General features: G+C 38.7%; 2 protein-coding genes across 9 annotated transcripts; one reads left to right on the forward strand and one right to left on the reverse strand.

The window, feature by feature from the left end:
• prrt4a (proline rich transmembrane protein 4a) lies at window positions 1-12,014 on the forward strand. The gene is made up of 3 exons (XM_079465392.1): window positions 1-146; window positions 2,951-3,637; window positions 8,204-12,014. Exons 2-3 carry the CDS (start codon window positions 3,025-3,027, stop codon window positions 10,108-10,110), a joined length of 2,520 nt encoding a protein of 839 aa, XP_079321518.1. The 5' UTR covers window positions 1-146; window positions 2,951-3,024; the 3' UTR covers window positions 10,111-12,014.
• On the reverse strand, window positions 10,785-25,448 carry impdh1a (IMP (inosine 5'-monophosphate) dehydrogenase 1a). 8 transcript variants are annotated; one of them, XM_079465396.1, is made up of 17 exons: window positions 23,401-23,493; window positions 23,128-23,226; window positions 22,246-22,344; window positions 20,882-20,930; window positions 18,793-18,894; window positions 18,639-18,713; window positions 18,272-18,478; window positions 17,897-17,984; window positions 17,032-17,231; window positions 15,852-15,942; window positions 15,623-15,718; window positions 14,780-14,923; window positions 14,517-14,661; window positions 14,134-14,277; window positions 13,710-13,793; window positions 13,426-13,442; window positions 10,801-12,695 (listed from the first exon to the last, which is right to left on the reverse strand). In XM_079465396.1, the coding sequence occupies exons 3-17, from the start codon at window positions 22,341-22,343 to the stop codon at window positions 12,601-12,603; spliced, it is 1,635 nt and encodes a 544-aa protein (XP_079321522.1). In that variant the 5' UTR covers window position 22,344; window positions 23,128-23,226; window positions 23,401-23,493; the 3' UTR covers window positions 10,801-12,600. The 8 variants fall into 8 exon arrangements, with proteins under 8 accessions (XP_079321519.1, XP_079321520.1, XP_079321522.1 ...); XM_079465393.1 differs by lacking the exons at window positions 23,128-23,226; window positions 23,401-23,493 and adding an exon at window positions 24,705-25,448 and having other exon boundaries at window positions 10,785-12,695; XM_079465397.1 differs by lacking the exon at window positions 23,128-23,226 and having other exon boundaries at window positions 23,401-23,499.

Raw genomic sequence — 25,448 nt, forward strand, 5'->3', positions numbered from 1 at the left:
GGGTATGTGTGTGTGTGTGTGTGTGTTAGGGAGAGACTGCTAAAACAGACACCCGTGCCGCACGGACAGAATCAAATCTTTTCTGAACCAGGACGGCAGGCAGAAGGATTACTCCTATTTTAGGCTCTTTATCCATGCGTCCCAGGGTGAGCACCTTTCTTGTATCTTAAATCAAAGTTTGCGTCTGCGTGCGTGTGTGAGTTTGATTGCTGTGGTGTTAAAATGTGTCGCTGAATGATGCCAGAAGATGCAGGAACCGTGCTGGCTCGGTATGTAGACCAGCATCTCTTTCTATTGCCCAAACATAAAAGATAAATGCTGCATCAAGGAGACAGAAACGCGAGTAAAGAGATTTAATGCTTCTGGTAAGAGACGGTCTAAACTGTCAGATCATAAATCTAAGCATTAAGAAATGCTATTCACCATGTTAAAGTCTTAATATATTTTCAGATCTCTGATTGTTTAGAGTGCAATGTATATGACCTTTGATGTGTCATAGACAATACACAATATCTTATCAACTAAGGATAAGAAAACTGACAGTTGTATATTGTACATCAGTGTGGTGTGTAATGTCCCTGTCCTGCTCTATGAAGTAATGATTTTGTCTAAAGCAGGCAGAGGTTTTTAACCTTTAAAAAGACAAAGAGACACCAAACCTCCTCCTACCCAGAACCTGCAGCCAGTCCTGGGAACCCAAGCATAAAAAGTTTTCCCAAACATATTTAATTAATAAATAAACAAATAAATAATACATTACGTGTTACACTATTCTGCTGTTCGGATTCATTACTTAATGTTCATTTTTTCATTTTATTTGTTCACAATTTGTCATTTTTTTAAATATTTAGAAATATACTTTACCATGAAAGGATAGTTCACCCCAAAATAAAAACCCTGTCATCATTTACTCAACCTCTTGTCATTTCAAACCTGTATGATTTTCTTTTTTCTGCAGAACAGAAGATTTAGATAAGTATTGAATAGGTACCGCCATTGTTCGGTGACGAACATTCTTTAAAATAGCATATCTTGTGTTCCGCAGAAGTAAGTTATACACACTAGAGATTGCACCTTTAGTTAGAAAAATGACTTTAATGTTCAAATATGAACTTCTAATAATCAAAAAGGTTAAAAGTTGAACATATACAGCAAGTATATTGTTATTTGGTACACCGTTAGCTGGCCTTTTACCAAGGTTCCTTTCCTAAGATGGACTATACAGACTATTTTCTAACATCTATCCTTTCTTATTGAACAGCGATAGTTGGTTACTGTAGTCTTCAAGGCACGACAAACATTAAATATATCTGTTCTAGCAGATTTGTTTAATTAGGTAAACTGTGTGCTGATTTAGTGACTTTATTCTGTCCAGTACATGAACAAAACTTCATAACACATTAACATGTTAATACATTCTGTGTTTGTCAGCTGGATTAAGTTGGCAGTAGTCTATCTTAAAGGGAAACTTAAACCAAAAACTTCAAATTCTGTCATCATTTACGCACCCTGAGTTCCAAACACGTATAAATGTATTTGTTTTGTTGAACACACAGGGATATATTTGGAAGAATGTCAGATCTCATCCCACATTTACTGCCATTAGTATTAAAATAAATATTATGGGAGTCAGTAGGGGATGAGATCTGACATTCTTCCAAATATCTTTCAGCAGGACAAATACATTTATACAGGTTTGGAACAATAAGAACGGTAAAAATATATTTTGGGTGAAGTACTTTAAGTGTTAAAGTTTTATTACAAAAAGTCAAACGTTGTTTAATTGTAAAAATGTTTTTTTCAGTGTTGAATTTGTATTACTTATTGCACTTTTTCAAACAACAGACTGTGGTCCTGAAACTGTCACCCTGCAGTACTAAAGGATCAACTGGGATTTACACAGCTCTGCACTGCATACATCAGTTTATGGCTGATGCTCGAAGAATGTTACATACTGACAAAGTCACCATTCACTTACGTACAAAAAACCTTCATTACGTATCAAAAACAACATTTCTTCCTCTCGTGCTCTGCAATGGAAAGAAAGTCAGGAGGCTTTGAAATTTGATGGCGAGTAAATGATCACATATCACAGATTAAAATGGAGATTTTGTTTGTTTAAATAAATGCATAGGCCTATATGCAGTGAGGTGCAGGGGTTGCTTTATTTCATAATTATTTCACTTTTTTTGTCATTCATATCACAATCAGATGTAAAAGAAGTGTAATTTTGTGTTTTGTCTGAAATGTTGGCATGTACGCAATAAATCTTTAATGGAGAATCATGGTGTTGTGTGTTATGAAATGTTGTTGTAGTATGTGTTATAACAATAGTAATAATAATAATAATACTACTACTGAACTGGTAACTTAAGGGTTTCAAAGGTGCTGCTGGTTCTATAATGCACCTTTAAGAGAGGGTTCCAGTTGGAACAAAAATGAACCTCCAGGAACCTCAAAGGGTAAATTTTTTACATTTTCTTCTTAGAGAGCAGGTTTTAAATATGGTTATTTTAGTTTACAGAAATTTAACTCCGAAAGCATTTCTGTTTATTAAAATAAAATATTCACCAAAAAATAAACAAAAACTAAAATGTTTGACCCAGGCAAAAACTGAAACAAGTTTAAGGCCCTAAAATTCCAATAATAAACAAATTCATACACTTTTTTGAAGCTACACACAAAATAATAATACAATTACTAAGGCATTTAACAAAATGGCTAAAAATATACCTGAAATTAACAAACTAAAACCTTAATAATATTAGTAAAACAAAATCTAAAAACAAAACTATTACTTTTGTTTGGTATGACAAGAGGGTGAGTAAATGATGACAGAATAAACATTTTGGGTGAACTATCACTTTAATTCCCAATCCTGTGAACAAATTTGAAATCTGTATCTGGTTACCCAAATCAATGATCTGTTGTCATGTTGTGTATTTCACAGGTTCAGATCCAGCACAGCGTGTGAAAGTAGACCAGTGACTTTCCGTGATGTAAAATCTTGAGAAGTGTGTCAGGATGACCCCTCACAGTCGAGCACTCCTGCTGGTCTTCAGTTTCTGGCTGTGTGGTAGTCTGAGTGCTGTATCTCTAAATAGAGCCCTCTCGTCCACCAACACAGACACAACCGCTAATCCAGTCAGCAGCTCAGCGTGGACGTCATGGCACAACAAAATGAACATGACTCCTACCATCCTCACTTTATGCACAACATTTAACTCCAAGGAGACCACTAAAGCTCCAGTGACAGCACTTCCGGTCTTACTTTCAGCCTCAAAAGCACCACGGACCAAAAGTTCTTACCTTAAAATTCCTTTAGACGTCCAGGGAGATGAAGAGCGACCTCAAATGGAAGCATTTGATGGGGGCGATCTTAGCACGAAAGGCAAAACTGCGCTGTTATTTGAAACTCATTCATTGACAACCCTAAAGCCTGATTTAGAACCTCAGATCTGGAGTACAGAGTCCACAAAACCCATCGAGGGAACTTACCAGACACCACGGAAGTCCTCTGGTCCTGCTCAGACACCATATGCCAGAGGAACTCTAGATGGAACGAATCTGCCAAGAGGGCCGATAGACTATCTGTGGCCATCTGAGAAAACAAAAGACCTGACAGATGCCCCTACAGGTAATTGAATTAAAAATCTTTTAGCACTAACTCTTTAATTCATGACAGAACCTGATACCGCGTGAACAAACATGACCAGTTAAAACCATTTTGAATTTCAGTGCTGGCTCAGACTCGTTTATACTTGACCAACACATATGTGACAGCACAGAGATAATCATGTCGCTTGTAAAATCCAAACTTGTAATCATACGAGCACATAATGTCCTTTAGATAAAGATACAAACATCCACGGCATGTGTGCTGTATTCTCAGCTGTTAACTCACTGTTAAACAGCACCATGTGCTCGGCCTAATGTTCCTGAAACTGCAGTGAAAACATCAGTATTCCAGCAGCGAACAAGCAGTTTATCACAGCAGATGTGAGCCACTAGCGGCTACACGCCCTCTAGTGACTCACATTCTACAGATTGTGATTTAAAGCCACACATTTGAATCAATTAATTCGGGAACTATGAATAAAACACAACAGATCTAATGAAACGATGATGATGAGGTACTGGTTTAGCTGTATGCCTTCAAGATAGCATGAGCTCTCGGTTTCAATTCACTTGTTTGAACAGCTTTCCACTATCGCTCTCTTAAGAATATATACAAACAGAAAGAAACCAAAAAAAGTAATAATATCTCAACGTTAAAAAGGGAAAATGTGACCAACCATCTAGCATAGCGATCAAGGTCACAAAGGTCCTGCAGGTATTAACTATTAAACGTGTCACAAGGGTATATCTACCTCACTTACAGTTAGAACAAACAATACAATGATGCTCATGCTTGCCCTACAAATAGGGTGGCCATTTCCATAACACCAAAAAGGAGGACACTTTGCGGCATTTAGTGAGGCAAGAATAACTGCATCTGGTGTGCTCGCAAATATAATACAATTTTGTTTATCATATCGATGGTATCATGATACAGTGATTCTGAAATAGCCTACTCTATTCATTGCCAGACAATTTGATCAACAACATATCTTGATGTAGACCTATGTGTAACAGAAGAGGCAAAAAAAGTGTTTGTTCACAGTATTTGTATTTATTCAAGATACTCCTGTATGACTGGTGACTGCATGATAGACTTAACAAAGCTCTGCAGTGCAGATTTTGTCATCCTGAGGTGATGTTGCCTCTCGAAATTAAGACCTAAGGGAAGACGTACCAGCAGCTCGTCGGTTACCTTTATGTTTTTCAGTGCTGGCATGTCGGTCAATGGCGGCTTTCCCTTTACAACTAACGTCCACTTCACAGCAACATAGTGTGCAAAATCCATGGAAAGCATCACTACTGCTTTTTGATATGAATTCGTGCTCTTCTGTCCATTCCGGATTAAATGATGTCTGACGTTTCGGCATGTTAACGTTATGATGTGACGTAGCCAGGAAGTGGACTCCACCTCAATTCGTGGAGGCTTGTTTACGTTTTTAACCAATTATATATCAGATATTTATTTGACACCTCTTTCAGCCAATCATTTGTTTGATCGGAGATCTTACGCCGTCAGCCGCTATGCTGCTGCGTCCCAATAAAGGTTTTACAGCGCGTTTAAGGCCGATTCAGCGCAACTCCGAAAAGGACAAATGAGTGTCCGGCTTGAGGCTGCGCCGGACAGGGGGCTTAAAATCCGGACTGTCCGGCCAAAAGCCGGACGTATGGCCACCCTACCTACAAACCCCTCTACCCACAAGATTCTGTTGTGCCTTTAACTAGTCTATGAGGTTAATGTTATCCTTAGAGGTTGTAACACAACCCCAGATCCACTGACCTTACATAACACCTGCTTTAAAGTACTGCTGACTCAAGTTTCATCCGCTGTGTATTCTGAATCATTACTGAAGCAACAGTGACCACCGGGTATAAGTATAAATTGGGCGGTTTTATTTTGAAATACCAGCCTGCTTCATTCAGCCCCCTTTTCACTTGCAGGTATTTAGGTGACATCGTTGACAAGTGTGTCAGTTTCTGGGTTTAAAATAGTCACACACACAAGAGAATGGCACAGTCGATCTGGGCTGCATGTGTGAATGTGTGTCAGGGAGGATGTGTACGACCCATTTAAAACAGCATATTCTTCCACATCTCATCCAGTTAATAAATCAAAGCCTTATCGTTGCTGCCCTCACTAAAAATACAAGTAATAAAGGTTTTTATTACAATCACCATTACAAATATACATGCAGGCTGTAGTGGTTATACAGTAGGTGTTCTGGTGGAACAAGTAGTTATTCATTCATTATTTTCTATGTTATTTTAACTGTATACTTATTGATTTAGCGAAGCATCTTTTATTGAATATTATTAATGAAGTGTAGCATCACTAAACTTAAGTGTTCATGGATTCACACTTCGAATTTGCACCGGAAACAGTACACCACCCGGGTACTTTGAGAATACTAATTTTAACATACTAGGATTTGGGACATACTAATTCTGTTTTCGAATACTATTTAGGACGGATAGTGCGCGAATTGGGACGCCGCTATTGCTTCACCCTCGAGGACTGGCTCGGTTGGAGTAATTTTTAAGTAACGGGGAAGTTGGGGTTTAAACAAAACAACAGGGTATAAGTGAAATATCTACTCACAGTAACGTTACAAACAATTAAAACCCAAGATGAAGATATAGAAACACCTGAACTGCTCTCTACCTGTAAAAAATTCAAAAACATCACCGTAGGCTACATGACAACACTCAAATTCATTAAACAATTGAATTAATATCGCTTGACTTTTCGTGGTACTACCATGGTTGTCACATGCCTTGATATTATTACAGTAAAAGTATATTAACTATTATTTTTGTGGGTTGATCCCCATTTCCACTGGCTTTTAGTTTTTACTATAGAAGTTTTTACTTACTATTTTTGTTTCGGCATCCAACAATTTTGCCTTAGAGACTGAGAAACGGGGACACTTTTGTACACGTAACAGTTGTTTTATTTGACAGAACAAACATTTTACTTGTACGATCAACAGAAAGTTGGCCATCCCATCGCTCACCCCTACCAACCACGACAAACAACTTAAGACACCGGAAATAAAGGAAACGGAAGTGAACACATCAAAACACGTGATTACAAATAACCAATAGGAAATAAATGATTTAAGGCCACTACAATTTTACTATCTTAAAGTTTTGTCTACAATTTCCATTGTTATTGCCAAGGACAAGAGATAAAAGTTTACCGAGCACATGCTGACCTGGCGACATGAATATATCTGGGAACACAGTGCAAGTGCAACCAATCTCGACCTTATCCAGCGCTGCGCAGTTCAATCTGCACATGACGTCACAGCGCATAACTTGTATATTACGTTTATATTAGTGTGGCTTCATGAATTGCTTAATAAAGTGGTAAAGTTCATTTTCACCTTATTTGTTTTATTGTTTTTAATAAAGAGAAGAAAACAACTGTTTGCCATGTTTATTTACTTTAACATTAATTACATTTAATACAATTATTTTATATATTTAAAATAAAGCACCACTGTCTATAACATTCATTTAATGTGTTTATTCTCAAAAACTAACTGTCAACAAGAACAAACACAAGTACTGTATATAAAGGCTGAAGAATAGTTTTTATGCGCACGAGAGGGACAACGTACAGTGCGCGTGAGGCACATTTCGTCATCAGAATAGTGTGCGTCAAATGTACAATCAAAATCAGATGGCATCGTGGTTAAAAAAGAATGAATGAATGAAGGGAATGAATTAGTTCACTCAGGTATCCGACACTACTAGTCTGTGCTTTCAACCTAATTAAACGGATTTTAGCGGGACAGATAACCGCAACTGTATTTGCACAAATTTAGCTAAATATATGCACATTGTGTACACAGATTACTACATTGACTACATTTATAGAAGCATTTTAGCATGGGAGTAATATGAATATAAGATCAGTCTTTGTGTTTTATTTTAACATTTAATTTCAACTGCCAAATCATAAAAATTTTAAATCATGCAGTTATTTCACCAAATGTACAGCAAATCCGTTTGAAAGACACTGAAATGAATTAGCTGAAGTGCAATGCTATGAACCATGACGCGAGTTACTTCCGCAATCCATTCTACCTTTGGAGGTCTTTGTGAGTGTCGTAACTCTCATATTCAATGGCTCTGATTAAAACCCTTGTGGACAAGTCATGGAACTGACATTGGTGACAAATGCTTTTGTTTTACTCTCGAAATTGTTTTCGTAGAGTATATCTTAAACTGTGCACACAACCATTTATTTAACATGGTCTGTTGTGTTTTGTTAACACACTATTTTATCATTTCAGTGATGCATTTCTTATGCACCTTGGGTTTTAATTTTTATTTTAAATGGGACGTCATGGAACTTACTTATGATAATATAATATGTGCTTTATTTTAAATAATTTAACAGTTTTATAGTTTAGGGTTAGTCTAAACAGGCTAGAATACAGCATTTTATGTCATGTGTGAACGAAAAACTTTCTTTAAACTTCGAGATTTGTTGTTAACTCTCATTTAGCTTACGCAATTCTAAATATGCTTATATAAAATGTCCCTAAAACTCTGTGTCGTGTTCTGTGATTTCTAGGTGATGACTGGCAAGACACTTCCACAATTCCAAACTGCAACCTAATAGGCCCTGGGATCTGTCAGTCCCCTGATTCCTTGAGGAGTCGTGCAAATAACACCACCATGTCGACCCCACCTCCTTTGACTGAAACCACACCCCCTGGCATCATAACCCCACCCCTTGATGCTCTGACCCCACCTCTACTGGTCCCTCTGTTGACTGACTGGAACGCTGCCATGGCCACATGGGGCCTGGCCTGGGAGCTGCAGGTTTACGGGCTCGGCTGCGTGTTCTCTCTCGTGGCCGTGATTTCCGCTCTCAGCCTGATGTGTTTGCCCTTGCGCTGGCCCTCTGGCTGTGCCTACTTCAGCCTCCTCCACCTCCTCCAACTATTGACAGGTTCGAGCCGGGCACTGTGGCTGCTCTACGATCCATACGGTCAAAAAGATCGCATCCCTGCAGGCTTTGCGCGACTGCTGCACGAGGCTGCCTACCCCTGTCTTGCGGCTTCATTTGGCCTGCTGCTGTTACTGCTTACTGCGCGTTCTTGCACTCAGCTTCTCTCCCTGAATACCTTGCAGCGCAGCTCCTGCCTGTTGGCAGCACTGGTCCTGTTACACGTTGGCGTGATGATGGTTTCCGTGGCCATTCTGCAACTTTTTCCCCATCTTCCAGTTGTGCCTCTGATACCACCTGCAGCCTTCTTGTTGATGTCCGTACTTCTGTCCATGACGTACCTGTTTTTGTACTGCTGCGCTCGTACAGACGCCAAGCACATCTACCGGCTGAGCGAAAATTCCCCGGAGCGTCCGTCATGCCACGCCAGTCGTTGTCCATTTATAGAGGCACGTATGTGGGAGAGGGCAGCAAGGGCAGGAGTCTTCTCTGCTCTCTTTCTTTTAGCATGTGGTGGGCTCAGATTGTACGCCATGCTTTTCGCGGGAGGACTCACCAATGGAGTCATGGTTGGTCTGATGCCCTGGCCTTGGTGGGCCTTCCAGCTGAGCTGCAGAGTGTGCGAAGCGGGCGTATGTCTGACCCTTGCTCTAATTATCACTCACCCCCTCCTCTGTTGTGGTGTTCCTCTCACCAAGCCAACTGGCTTTGGCTTGCTTTTCAGAAAGTCACAAATCGAGGGCAACGCGTCTGCAAAAGCCACCGTTCTCTCGAGTAGATGCGGATGGTCGCTGCGGCCCGCAGAAAAATTCGGATTGTGCGAGGGCAAAGAGCGACGAGAAAGCGAGAGCGTGCCGCTCTATACTCTGGTGGAGCTCCCGCACAGTGAATCCGAAGGCTTGGACCTCCACTATCCCAGCACCCCTCAGCACAAGCTCTCCACCCAAACCGTAAACAAGGGCAAGGCATCCCATTCACCCTCCTTCGCCAGCCTGGATGCCGATTCTACGGCAGATCTGCGGCCTCCTTCTCCTATCGACCTAAGACGTAGCATCGATGAAGCTCTGAACAGCGAGGCTCTCTTTCAACATGGCTTGTTCGGCTCTTCCCAGCTCTCTCTTAGCACCCGTGGGCCACCGGATGGACAGCCCTGTCGGGGAAACTCAACAGCCGAACCGAGCCTGTATCGTACGGCCTCTTGTGGGGATGTGGACCCCCCTACCGTACTCACCAGACCCAGGCAATGGAGCACTATCACGGGGAGGCCAACTGTCGGTGGAGGCCATGACTCAAACTATTGCAGAAGGTTTAACTCAGAACAGCAGTCGCAGAACAGCCTACACAGGGGCTCTCAGCCAGGGCAGCAATTCCACAGACGCTACACGACCTTGGGTTCAACTTCCTCCAAAGGGAGTCTAGATGTAGAGACACATTCACATGCTGATGAGCTGGCTGTTCAGGCTGAATTCATTCATGTATGCAGGCAAATAGATGCTCTGAGTGTCAGCAGTGATACCATTGAGCTGTAGTTTAACAGTGGAGATGATGGCCAACCTGCAAGATGTTAAGATTTAAACAACTTTACAAAGGTTAACAAGACTTTATTACGATGCAAAAGATGGGATCTTTTTAGAGAAGAGTTTGCAGTCGCATTCTACTTAAAAGAAACCTATAGGGAAATTAACCAGAGGTTTATTATAGTAAAAGTGTAGCCACCATGTGTTTTTAAAGGCAGATTGAATATTATTTAGATTAATAAATATTTATATTTCTGCAGAGACCATGGTTAAACTATAGTTATTGTGGTGGAACCATGTAAATAACTGCAACGTGACATGGAATCCTCTGAACCACTGATTGACTTTCAGAAATGATATTCATCTCATTGACACAGTTTATAACATTTAACCTTTGTTTAAACGCTTGGATTGACTAAAAGACTTATTCAAGATCATTTAAAGTAGAAGGCTAAACATAGGGCTTTTGTGGACCTTTCAGCAATAAAGCTAGCACTTATGAACGTGTTTTATAATAAGAAGTCGGACAGAGGGTTTTGATTCCACTAGAGACATCCGTTGCAACATTATTATTGCAGTGAAACTGTGGCAGCTCTGTCTCTTGGGTTACTTTTTTCTGGACTAAGACATTGAAGTCCTGTTGGCACATAGACTTGTGGGTAAAAGTATAAAGCAAAAGATTGCATGAAGACAAATAAGGAATTCCTCCTATTTTATTTCAAGTGCTTAATAACGCTAACAAGCGATTGTATCTATATGGCATTTGCTTTTGTTTAGCAGTTTTTTTTTAAAGTATTTATTTTCTTTACATTCTTTACTTTGTTTCAACAGACTGTCACTTTTAAAAAATAGTTAAAAAAGTATGTTGTAAAACAATACTGGATAAAAGGCAAATATATAGTCAGTATTTAACTTCCAAGTTATGTTTACTGTATTGCACTCTCTTTCCAAGTTTGAAATAGCATACTACCATATTTATTACACTTCTGTATTATGTATAATGTTTGTTAATTTTTTTGAATGCAAGGAAGACCTGAATTTTCTCAAATGTGCTCGACATTAAAATACACACAGTTAGTGTATGTTTTCAACAAAACAGGATTAGAAATGCCAATTTACCATTTTAAAAGGGCTCTATTTAACCGTGCATATAATGTTTATTCTTTTACATCAGTGTATCATAGTATTGCTAAATTGTTCCTCATTTAATAATATGCATACATTAAGAAAATATACTGAGGCAGTACTCCGTGTTCAGTATGCAGTGGGCAATACACTTATTTCATTTTGAACACATCCGCAGTCTTCACAAGCCGTTCTGGTGCATCAATACTGCCCTCTATTGGTTGTGACGTAAATATATGATTATTTGTACCAGTTTATGCCACTACCATCTTTATTAACGTAAATCTTTGTGATCGACAGTTTAAGCTTCTTGAACAGCTTGTATTAACAGCAGTAGAATAACCATCAAAAAACCAGCCAGAGCAATAATCACCTTCAACATCCCTGTCTTGAGATTGTTTACTCTAATATCCCATCACATTTTGGATTAATGTATCTGCTCAACACAACTAAAGCCTTTAAAATTATTAAAGCTTACTAAAGACACACTGTGTGGCAATAAAATCCTCTTATTTACATTGCTCTTTGTGCATCTGTCTTTATAAAATGTCTAAATATATCTAAATAAATAAGAAATTATTCTAAAGTGAAGACTATAAAATACAGTTTTTGTTCTATGAGACAGAATAATTTTATGCAGAATCTGATATACTTTTAATCGTGTTCACATTCTGACCTTGTAAACGCTCAAATGTTTACTTTTATACTGTAAAATGTGTAATATACGTGTATGCAAATGCTTTTTTGATGGAGATGTGAATAAGCTATGAAATAAAGTTATGGCAGTCTCTAATGTCTATGTGGCGTGTTGCCTAGGCATGTTGTATTCCTGATTTTAAAGCTGATACTCATAAACAGGCATCACTCTAGTTCTAGCTAACTTACTCATGAATTATAGTGAATTGAGAACTGAAAAGAGAAATGCATTTCTTTACCATAACTTAAATCTGAATTCATAACACTCTAATGGCAATGTGGTACGCACATAATAACCCATAATGCCTCACAGAAAGTATTATGGCTAATAAAATTAAATACAAATTCGAGACCTTGACAAAATGACCAACATCAAACTCTGCTAATTCAAAGCTAATGAAAACATACTGTACCCTGTATACACATTCCCTGACACATACACATGATGATGATTATGTAGTACATTCATAGAATTAAAAAAATAATCTCTACACTACCACATCTCATTTCTTACAGGGAAGCCCAAACACAGACAAAATAAAGATTATCAGAGTCAGTACATTCAGTTCTATGTGAATGTGTTTGTTTTTTCCCAGTGTGAAGAATTCTGTATTTTGATGGGGATACTGTAAATCAGACAGAGCTGTAATCAGCTTTTGTTCATAGTCACAAGCCGCACTTTCAGCTGCTGTGATTGGTGACAGCCGGTGACAGAGCGTTGGGTCCGGATCTTATTTGGCCTTTGTTGCCCGCCTCAGTATAACCGCTTCTCATAACTGCCGGGAACAGAAAAAAACACATAATGTTACAGTCATAAGATGTTTTACTGATATTACATTGGTGGAGTTACACCAAAACATTTGAAACGGTCAAAAATGATTAAATAAAACCAATACTGAGCACACCCTATTAAAGGAATAGTTCACCGAAAAAATCTCATTAACTTATTCTTTGTTTTGGCATCACAAACCAAAGTGACTTTTAAAGCCGCAATCCATGACTTTTGCCTTTGGAAAGGTTACTTCACATACTTATCTTTTTTTATTTTAAACATACATTTTTAGCCGTATTGTACCCAACAGCTCAATTTAAAAATCATTATTATAAGCTTACCGTTTTGCATTGGCGTATGGTAAGGAGACCATACTTTATTTTTAGCCCAAAAGTGCAGCTTCAAAAATGAGCACTTGAAAAATTCTAGTCTACATTTTAAGGTGAACTATTCACTTAAAGTAGAAAAAGGTTTGTCAGTGTTTCTTTCCAGATAATTTCACATGTATGACATGTCCCAAAGAAAGTTTTATGAGTAAACAGCCACAGTGGGACACTGGGATAGTGGACACTATCTACATGACATGACAGAAAGAGGAAACTACATAAGGTGAGATACGCAGTCTCGATGATCCCAGACCTAAAGATCCCAGACCTTACCACTCTTTCCAACACAATCCCCTCCACCAGAACTCAAAAGCTTTATTATAAGAGACATGAGGACTGAGTACTTACATGGCACAAAAGAATATCTATGATGACAGCATAAGAGAAAAGAAGGAAAGAAATGTTCACATGAAAACTCTACTTTCCATGACTCTGTATGTAGGATTGATTTGGGTGTGTCGGGGAGACGCTTAAAGAAACACGCAAAGAGGGGATTGCTACGTTTCTGACCGCAGACTGAAGTTGGATAAAAAATGTGAAATCAGCCATTCAGTTGAGGGTATGTGTTGTGAGGAAAGGGACGATGACGGGTCAGGTGGGTGGGGTTAAATCGTGAGTAGGTGGAGACTTACGAATGCAATCCATGGACTCCGCCCTCAACCTGTGCAGACATGGTCCTCTTTTCGAATTTCAGCTCTCCGGAATACATCATCGATCTATAAAACGCAAATGAGATTTACACAGACGAATGCAAGCATGTAGACAAACCGTGACAGATTGGTCTGTTATTCCAAGAAAAGACCATATATAAATGAATTTCTGCTAGGATCTACATTTACATTTATTCATTTGGCAGACGCTTTTATCCAAAGCGACTTGCAAGTAGTTTTATACAGTGGAACATTACTGCAGAGCAATCAGGGGTAAGGTGCCTTGCTCAAGGGCCCTTCAGTCATGACCTGCTGAACCGGCAACCTTCTGATCACAAGCCCAACACTCTAACCATTAGGCCACAGCTGACCCCCTATTTAAATGTCTATTAAGTGTTTCTCTCACCGCAGAATGGAGAGGCTCTTTGCACCAATATCCTGGCAGCCATGTTGGATTCCGGTAATGAGGTAAGGCGCAAACTTGTGTATTGAGCCTTTATCTTGAACTGAGCCCGACACTCCCTGAGCGACCTTCACCTTGTCACCCTCACTGTGACACACAAACCAATATCCTTCATTGTCCTTCAAAGGTAATGCCAAAAAATATACATTTCCATCTATTAACATTGTGACTACAATGCGTCCTCGTCTGAGTTACATTATAAAGAAAAGCAGCCATAACTGGTTTAATAAAGAGCTAAAAATTAAAAAGGTTGAGGGATAGGTTAAGGCAATAAAAATAAAATGAGTGTGGAATAAAAACTTCTTTCCAATGAGCAAACGATTCACCTGAAGTAACGCTTCTGGCTGCTGTTATTTTTCTCCATGGCGTCCAAAGATCCCATTCCACGATACTTCTTTAATCGTACGCCGTCCGAGAAAAAATACTCACCTGGCGCTTCTGTGGTTGCTGCTAGCAACGAGCCCATCATCACTAAAACAAAACCAGCAGAAGGGAAGAGCACAGTCTGACACCGACAGTAAAATGTTGGCAAACAAATCGCTGCCAATAATAACAATGATCGTTCAGGCAAATCAGCCAGAACACACACCTGTAGACGCTCCAAGCGCAAGGGCTTTGACCACGTGCCCGACTGTTTGAATGCCACCATCTGCAATGACTGGAACTCCAAAACGACGGGCGTACTCGGCCACCTTATACACGGAGGTGCCCTGGGGTCTCCCGCACGCCATCACTAATAATCCACAAATTACACAATGTACATATCCACTAAACTCTTGTTTATTTATTATCTTTAATCATTTATATTTCATAATTGGAACTTTGAACTGATGTCTATTGTTCTGGTCTAAAATAATTATCAATACTATTTGGGCTATTGAATTTTTGAGAAACAAAAAAACAGCAAAATTCTAATAAAGAGTATTACAGTTTAATTTGTGCAAACAATAAAGTTTCAAACTTACTATTTGTCTGACAGTCTAAATGTTTTTTTATACAAAAAAAAAATGCATATATATTTTAGAAAGGCGGTCCCTTGCAAAAGGTTTGCCATATTTGGGGGTCCTTGGCGAAATTTTTTTTGGGACAAAAACCCTTGCTTTAAACTGTTTGTTTTTATATTTTATTAAAAGCCTTATTGAGAATTATAAAGCATAATTATCTGGGTGGCCAGATCAGCGACTGTAATATATACTTTATATATCAATATTTATATTCATATTTTACTGTATATCAATTGTATTCAATTACACAAAATTACTCATCAGTAATTGATTCTTGCAGAAGACTACCAGGAGTTAAGTTCGGTCCAAATAACGTTTGTTTTTGTTGTTGCCGCTGAAACGTCTATAAAGCATTTTCACAACCTCTATCAATCTTCAGGGAACTTTAAATACATTTCAAGAGCTAAGCCAGAAACACACACACACACCTTCCTGTGTGATACAGATGGATCCACAGCCCATGCCCACTCTCAAAGCATCAACACCTGCATCTATAAGATTCTTCGCCTGAGCAGCGGTCACCACTGAGTGGAAAAAAATTATGTTAATGAAATAATGTAACGCAAGTCTATTTAACTCAGATCCTGTCATAAGTCTTTATAATATCTTCAAAATTACTGGTGTGGAGATCACAGGGTTCAACTCAAAAAGACTCACCATTTCCTCCAACCACTTGTAGGTCTGGATATTTCTGCTTGATGTAGTTTATCATGCTGATCTGAAACACTGAGTTTCCTTGAGAGGAGTCCTGAAACAGAGAAGCCATCACACATCCAGATCACCTGATTCAACTCAAAGTAAAGATCAAACCATGCATTTTACGCATTGTAGTCTGGGACTAGCCTTAAGCCTTATCTTGGTTTCAAACTGCTTTTGCTTAATGTAGTGGTGAACGGTAATTTATTCAATTTCCATTGAGTATATATACACAGCAAAAAGAAAACAGGATACGTAAATAATAACGTTACATGTTCATTTAAATATGTCAATAATAAATATTCAGAAACTTTTTTTAAAAACAAACTAAGAACACTATTCAAATAAAAAAGGGAAAAGGACCTGTATTTTGCTTATTAATTGAATGTGTGTGTGTGTGTGTGTGTTAAGCTCTTTCTATAAACATTACATCTCGCACAAACAGCTGGTGTCACTCTACCCTGTGAGTGTGCCATCCCGCAGAATGTAGGTCCAACCCTTCCTAGAAATAACTTGATTATCTAGATCAGGTGTGTTTGAGAAAGGATGAAACATCCGGTTACCCAAGATTTAGGCTTTGTTCACATTAAACATAAATAAAAAAATTATGATAAACCTGACTGTACACATCATTAATGCAGGAGAATGGGAACACAAGCACATGGATAAAGGTTTTTTGTCATCAGGGGGGCATCATCAAGTTGGGATAACACGCAGCGCTGTCCGGGCTCTGTGATGAAGGAGTTCCTAAATCCATCTCTACACTGAGGGGTTGAGCACACCCTTAATATTCCGTCCCTGGACCAATATATACCGGCGACAGCACTGTAATCCACCACAAGTCTGGCCAGGTAAATCAACATACCTCAACCTCTTCTCTGTGAAATAAAACAAACTCTAAAGCAGTTTTACAGGAAAATAAAGTACATCGTGTATTGTATTGTTTATTCAAAATAAATGTCCTAGATTGTGACACCATATCACTCTATGCCCCTGCATAATTAAGTTCCCACCCTGCCCTAAAACATCTGGCAGTGCTTCAAACACACACAGAAAGAACTTGACTAGTTAGTTCAGGTGTGTTTAATTCAAGACGGGGTTTACACAACATAAACGCTCACCCATTCCTATTAGAACCCACCAGAACGATCACGTCCACCCCGGCCTGCATGAGCAGATCCAGCCGGTACTTGTCGTCCTCTCGGGTGCCGATGGCAGCCCCACACAGCAGCTGTTTGCGAGAGTCTTTGGAGGCTAGAGGATAATCTCTGTTCTTCTTCAGATCAGTGCGAGCGATGATCGCCACGAGCTCATCGCTGTCATTTACAATAGGCAGTTTACCTGAGATGTTAATTGAATAAAGAAAAGTCAAAATAACCATGCAGACATATCTTAACCTAAACAAGTTTCATATATCTAGCACTTCCACAACACGCATTGATTTATTTGTCTTAATAATGGGTTAAAGGGGTAAAGATCTTTTACTCATCCGTGTCATTGCAAATCTTTGTGACTTTCTTTCGTAAGAAGAACACACAATATGAAGAACGCTTTTAACCAAGCAACATTGGCCCCATTGACATCCATTGTATGATCACAGAACCAAGACATTTCTCATCATATCTTCTTTTGAGTTTCGCTGGAGAAAAAGTCTAATTCATTACATTTTGAGCGAAATGAAAGTGACATGTTGACAGATTACTTTTAGTTCTATGAGGTTCATGTCTCTAGATGGGTATTTATTTTCAAATAAATACCCATATAAATAATCTAGAGTCTATAAAGACCATACTGTTTTCTGAGGAGCATTACAATATCAGACAATATTGTACTACATGACATAAACAACATAAACCATTTTACACGTCTCACTTTAATCTCTGTTGTAGTCTGTACGTCTTAAAACAATATCAGACGCAATCTATTTTGCTTCCGGATCATGTTCCTGGCTCATACATGAATACATGCAAATGTGATGGAAATGTGATTAAGATTAGTGGTCACACCTTTTTTACTGCGCTGCAAGATGTCATTGGCTTCTTTTAACGTTACGCCGGCTAGAGCGACCACCAAATCCTCTCTTTTTGTCATTGCCTGAAAGACAGAAATATTGGGTTAATTTGTTTATAACATTTATGAAGAAAATAATTAAAAAACAGTACAGTATGACTATTTAAATGATTTATCAGTGTATTTTATATTTTAAAAATCTTTCATTAAAATCCCAATGTGGCTTGCTTTAGAAAGCATCCGCCAAATTCATAAACCTGTATATAAATGTGTTAACTGGAAATACAAATGCTGGCGTGTTGCTTTCAATATTTAAATCTAAGACTTATGAGAATTTGAATGATTTTTAAACAAAGTCACATATCACAAACCTCTTCCAGCGGCCTGTCGTAATCTTTCTCTGACAGAAAGTCGATGTCTCGTGATGTAACAATGCCCACCAGTTTGCTGCCCATCTTGCCTGTTTCTGTAACCGGAATGCCTGAGAAACCATGACGAACCTTTGCTTCAAACACATCACCGACCGTGTGTCGTGGACTCATCACCACGGGGTCCGTGATGAAGCCCTGCTCAAATTTCTACCAGTAAAAACACATGATATTCTCATTACGAAACATTTACAGGTTTTAGAATGTTATGAATGTAATTTAATAACTGCAAGCATACTGCTAATTTAATGTTGCACATTGTTCATTTACGAATCAAATTTACAATGCACTTACTAAACATCTGACTAACCTTGACTCTCCTGACTTCGTTGGCCTGGAATTCAGGTGTGCAGTTATGATGCAGGATTCCTATTCCACCCATAAGCTAAAAGGCAAACCGGTTGGTAAAATGTGTTTAATACATGCAAGGGGCATGTGAAATTCCATCATTGTGTGTAACTTACAGCCATAGCGATGGCCATGGAGGACTCAGTGACTGTGTCCATCGGAGAGGAAATGAGCGGTGTCTTCAGGGTTATCTTCCGGGTCAGGGCAGAGGTCAAATCCTAAGACATCATAATGCATGAAAGTCATAAACACACAAAAAAGTAAACTTGGGGCTTGGTGTCCTATGGATGTTTTAATAACACTATCTGACACAAAGATTATTTTTTCTTATTTACATTTACATTTACATTTATTCATTTGGCAGACGCTTTTATCCAAAGCGACTTACAAGTAGTTTTTTACAGTGACACATTACTGCAGAGCAATCAGGGGTAAGGTGCCTTGCTCAAGGGCACTTCAGTCATCACCTGCTGGCATTGAAATTAGAACTGGCAACCTTCTGATCACAAGCCCAACGCTCTAACCCCCAGGCCCCCAGGCGTTTCTAATGTGTCTTTATGGTGTTTATCAGATGTTATAACAGTGAAAATGTATAAATGCTCTTAATACACGTACTAAGAGCTGTTGGCTCACAGGGACACGGGTTTGACAATGATCCCAAACACACAGCCAATGAATCTCTCAATTGGTTTCAGAGAAAGAGAATAAAGCTGCTAGAATGGCCCAGCCAACACAAAGTACAAAGTATTAAATACATTTCAGTAAGCCTGATCAATACTTTTCCCCCGTGTCATTCTATTTTATTACATAAAACTTAATGTGTGAACCTATTTGTTTTGTTTTCTTTGCATCTATTGATTTTTTGGATTGTTACCGACATCTGGTGAAAATTTCACGTCAACGGCGCCTTGAGAAATATATTTACTGAGAAAAATTGTGATGTGTTCAATACTTATTTAACCCACTGTATGTATTTATATTTTGACATTTCCCAAAAATGTCCAGAAACAGAATTATGGTTTTAAGGTTCTGAGGGTAAAACATTTTTATATACAGCCAATGGAAAAATAAGAGACAATTTCTAATAATAAGTCAAGACCATTTTCGTTTTTTCTGAATATTTATAGTTGTGTTTAGGTAAAATTATTATTTTTGTTTTATTCAGTGAATTGTGTACTAACATTATTTCTATCAAATAAAAACTTTCTTTTTGCATTTATTCGTAGAAAATGAAAACTGGAGAAACAGGTGAAAATAAACAGAAAATATGCTATATTTTCAGATTTCATATTCAGGTTTAAGCAACACAACAGTAATATTTGTACACGTACTAAGGAAAAGTTTAACATGTTTTTAAAGTGATAACCTTGATTTGTATCACAGAATTTATGTGTCTCTTAATTTTTTCTGCAGCTGTATATATTTTTTGGAGTGTTCAATTATTACTTCAATGGCACCATTGAAACTATAGTAACCTTCAGTTGTGTTTGTCAACTGAAACACATTTTCACATCTTATTTTCTTTCTGTCCTGCACCTGTGGCCCATCATTACCCACTGCTCAGCTTAATCTCTCAAGTGCTTTAAAAAAAAAGCACGAAATCCCGTGCATCTACTGTACATCAGCAGGATATTAACCTACAGTAACTGCCCTACAGGGAAAGAGACAAACATTCTTCCAATAGAAGCTTAAATTCACAATAACTCAAAACAGAAAAGAGAATGTACACAAATACTGAACAGAAATGCAAACACAGTTGAGAGTGTCATATCTCAATCTTACGAGTTCATCAAAATAGTTGGAAATCATAACAGATTGCCTGGTTTTCACAGCTGTGGCTTTAAACATATCCCTTGAAAGTGAACTCAATGTGACTTTAATTAAAATGTGCTTAAACACCTGATCGTCACTGCCTGTGATAACATGCCCGGTCCTCTTGGGGACATACCGTATGGATGCTAACACAGCCCTCTCATCGGCTTACCATCAGCACACACACACTTCCACACTTTTCCAGTCTTCTGCAGATCTTCCACCTCACAAAAAAGTAAAGATCTTGTTTTCCATCTGCAGAGCACCTCACGTGATTTTTCCATCTAAGTAACGGTGATTTAAAGTAAACCCTCCCACTATATGGTTCCCTTGCAGTAGTACAGTTGAAGTCGGTGTCGGCTGTGTGCTGTTTACCTGGATGTTAATACTCACCACTTCGTCAGATGTGAAGTCAATGAAGCCAGGCAGTATCAGAAAATCACTGATGGAAAAAGGACGGATTGTAGAGTTGACGTTAAATCAGCAATTTATGAATCATACTGTGTGACTTATTAAGTACACTTCAAATGTTCAACTAATAAGTATCTGACTAAAAACTTTTGGTATTGAACAAATTTTTTAATAAATTAAGCTGCTTATTTTTCTTTGGTTGATCAATAAAAAGCTACTCTCATTTCAGCAGTAAAGACGTTTTATTATTCATTTTTGAGTGAACTAAATTTACATTTAGTCTTTTTGCAAATGCATTTATCCAAAATGATTTCAGTCACAAGCAATATTTGCAAGCTGAATATTTGAACTTTGTCTTAAAGCTGTATCTCATAATTACCTTCTACAGTATAAAAACATCAAAACTGTTTAAATAAGAAATAAAATGGAATGAAAAAGAGAATCAAACCACACCCACAGCATGTAGAATCGTCAGCAAGAAGTCTTTTAAAACGTCGAATTGTATGTGGTAAGTGGTAAAAAATTGACATACTCCTTTATTATACACATAATAATATTCAGCAAAAAACAGATTGGGTGTTTTTGTTTGGCACGAGTTAAGATCCCATGGAGTATGTGTAAGAAGACACAGTTCAAAATGACCGGTTTCATGTGGCATAATGCTCATAAAACCTCCATTAGACCAGATTAAACATTTCAGTGTGATAAAAATAGACACGGACACCACTGCTAGGCTAAAAAGAGTTCTGAGCAGGTTTGTAAAGCTTGTTTTCACATGCACAAGCATGCTAGCAAAGTGCCAAGGTCATGGGTTCGACCCCCAGGGACACGCAGTTGATTTAGATAAAAGCATTTGCCAAATGCATACATCATATATCGTCAATGTTATGTTTACCACTGCACAAATGTACTACATGCTTTGTGAATGCAAATCACACATTTAAAAAAAACATGTAATAGAGGGCATTTTAATTTCATATTAAAAATAGAATAAACATTCTCTGATGTCGGTCATAGATTAAAAAAACAGGGGGGGGGGGGGGTGAGGGTTTACACTGGCTTTTGTATTGTCCCATAAAGATGGGCTGCGTGTTTTGGGACCAAGCACTTGAGCTCCCCGTTGCTATGGAGACCCACAGAGGGTTGCCATGGAGCTGAGAGATCTCACTGACAGATGTCCAGAGAGATACCTAGCCAGAGCGCATGTGCATGCAGCCGTGCACCAGGCCGAAGTACACATGGCCGGACCAGCTTTGAATTTAAGCTGTCCTATGATGATAAACGATAAATCTTTCGTAGGACAGTAAGTCTACTGCAGTGAATCCATCAGGGATTTTTGGACTTACTTGTATGTGAGACCATCCCCGATGCCAAAGAGTTGCTGGGCGGTGAGTCCATCCTCCGGAACATAACCAGTTCCCCCACTTATCAGGTAATCAGCCATGCTGCAACCAAACGCACCCGCCACATGAGAACAAACACAATATGGAATTTCAATTTCATTCCTGCAACGAACGCTTAAGATGTACACACAAATATGGAAGCAAAACTTGTATATCCACCATTTATTTTATGACTAATATTTTCAAAATGCAAACAGCAAGACTAGACAACACAACTTAACCATAACACAATAACGCACAGTTCACCAAACCTTTACAAAAATGCAAAATCAAGACATTTCATTAAGATCCTAAGCACGTCCGCTTTAAACTAAATACAAGTCCACTTACATCTTAAAGTTACTTTTTCTTTCGGTGCACGCACACTATCTTCTGCCAAAGATCCACGGAGATCTAGATCATCTCACGTGATGACAGACAGCGGCATTACAGATCAATGCAGTACAGTGTCACTCTCCGGGTGGGTGATGAGGGTCACGGATCGAGACGCGCACGCGTGTGTCCAATGTTACAATGTACGGGCGTGTGCGGTGACGTCACACGACACATAAACATTCGCTTCGGTGAGCGAGAAGGGGAGTTTCACAACAAACACAACCTGCTCTGCTTCCGAAACCGCCTGCTTCCATACAGCACACGAGCATTGCTGTGAAAAGGGGTAGTGTGTGCGAAAGCGCAGTGTTTACTTCCGCCGAGATCTTTCAGTATACGTACACTTTTCTAGCCCACGGGAGTTGTGTAGCCGCACATTTAAAAGGTTAGTCATTTAAGTTAAAGAATACTGGAAATCCGGTAGGTTATGTTAAACTGTTCTTGTTTGCCTACTTGCATCGTTTTCGGGAATCGCGGTTGAAAAACAGAGTTGCGACACACGTTGATCTCGCCGTCACGTGGTTCGTGGAGCTCTCAATAGTTCCATGAAGTCTATTTGAATGGGTTTAAGCGGGAGAGAGAGTGGCAGCAGCTGTATTTGCAACAAGACAATCATAACATAACATTTTATTTAATAAAACAGTCTTTATATAAAATCATTCAACCACACATACAGACACACAGAAAGGCCATTTTTATTAAGGAAAACTATATTTTTCAACTTACATGAATGTGTTTTAGAAACAGTGAAATCAATGTTTGGAACTATAGAGCCCTCCGTGACACGGGATACTTCCGCATTCCATTCTTCCACCGGACGTCTATGCGAGTGTAGCAACTCTGTTTATCAAAGGCTCTGTTTTCGGCTGCATAAACGACCGAGTCAGGTGACAATAAAAACGTTGTGTATATGTACCTGTCATTTGCAGGCACACCATTAAAATAATTGGACAAGACGCCCGGATATATGTTAACACTTTTGGCTCTCAAATCTTCTGAGAACTTTTGCTTTCTGCCACGATGTATACTCCGACCACAAAATACGTCATCGACGTTGGTTATCGTTTAAAACGTTTTTACTTTTTTTTAAACGTTTAGCTTTTAGAAGTTTAGATATTTGTTTTGGGCTAAGAACTCTTCAAATGTTTTTTCCTATATTGATACAAATAATATTCATATTTTTTTATTCATGTTTTTATAACGTACATTTTTGCATGAAAAACGAGACAATAGTCCTTTAGATGTTTTTAAGCCCCCTTATATTTTAATAAAACCTTGTGTTATTCATTGAAAATTATTTAATTAAGTGTTTTCGGAAGTCTCAGTTATTGCTCAGGATTAACATTTCACACATGAGTGTATTCATTCACTTGTTTACGAGAGGGCCTATATGTGTGACCACAAAATCCTCTTGGATGTACCGTAGTCGACATCGAACACCCAAATGACTCTAAGTGGTTGTTGCTGATGGACATTTAATCATTCAACTACACAAGCTGGTTTTGATCCCAGCTGGATTTATACTCGATCTCAACTGCAGATTAGACCTACATAGTGCTACAAACTCTAATGGTAAAATGAAGACATGTGGGAAAGATTATTCCAATATGACAAACTGCTAGATTTCATTATTTCATCAATGAGCATCATGGCACATTTCGCTACTTTATAATTTATATACACTTATTAATTTTTAACTATTCTAAAAATTGCATAATTATTCACTGATACATTCAAAACATACAGTATTTACTGAAAATTATCAAAAAAAATATACAAGACAAAACAGACCAAATAAAGCTGCCTCCTTCCATCTTTCACTCAATTCAACACCTGTTGCTTTTCCATTATACTGTCAGCATTGTTAAATACACTTGGTCAATACGGTTTAAAACAAAAGATATGATTCAATGCGCATAAACAAAATGGGGACCAAATCAACATGAGTTATTCAATTATTGAATATAACCTACAGCCACACAGTCTCATTCATTCTCATACTTCAGAAGTAGCATTTGAGTAGGTCTCACCTCTCCGGCTCATACCCTGCCTGTATCCGGGTGGCACTGTAGCGCTGGGCAGCTGTCTCGTGCCCATGCCCATGTAGTGCATTGTGGGTAAACGGCCCTTGAAAGTTGTGATCTGACTCTCGTAATAACACTCGTGGCCTAGCAGGTTCCATGTCCCCCACAATACGCCGGTAGTCAATCTGGTAGCTGTCTCTATCTCCATCTGCATAGCGGTCATATGCGTGTTCATCCATTTCTGCAAAATCCAGCGTCGCCCAGCTGATTCTTCCAAAAAACACCCGACCCTTTTCTCTCCCCTCTTACCTGAGACCACCTGCTGTGTGTCTCTGCTGTGTGCACATACACCAGAAGTCACACTAGATTCAACCTGTTGCGCACACTAATAGTTACAATAAAATAAGATGTGGTTATGGGCGTCCTCAGTTAGATTTGTATCCAATTTGCATGGGCTATTAGCATCCTTTAAACCACTGGCCAAAGTTGCGACGTTTTGCCCATACAAAGTAGGTTTGCTGGAGCAATTCAGTCTAGGTTATACAAATTTTGATCCGCATTTGACAATCCTGATAATGTCCTAGATGAAATAAAGGAAGAAAAAAGCTCTATTTCCAGTTGTCTGTAGGTACTGGATGGCAGGCAAACAGAAATTGAATGAGTCCCTTTCTCTCTGTCTCTCTGTCTCTCTCTCTCTCTCTGTTTCACTTCAGCTAAGCTCTGTTTCTGACAGTAACGCGTCACTTTCAC

The sequence above is a fragment of the Barbatula barbatula genome (assembly GCF_947034865.1).
Source record: "Barbatula barbatula genome assembly, chromosome: 10".
In the NCBI taxonomy this organism is placed as follows: domain Eukaryota; kingdom Metazoa; phylum Chordata; class Actinopteri; order Cypriniformes; family Nemacheilidae; genus Barbatula; species Barbatula barbatula.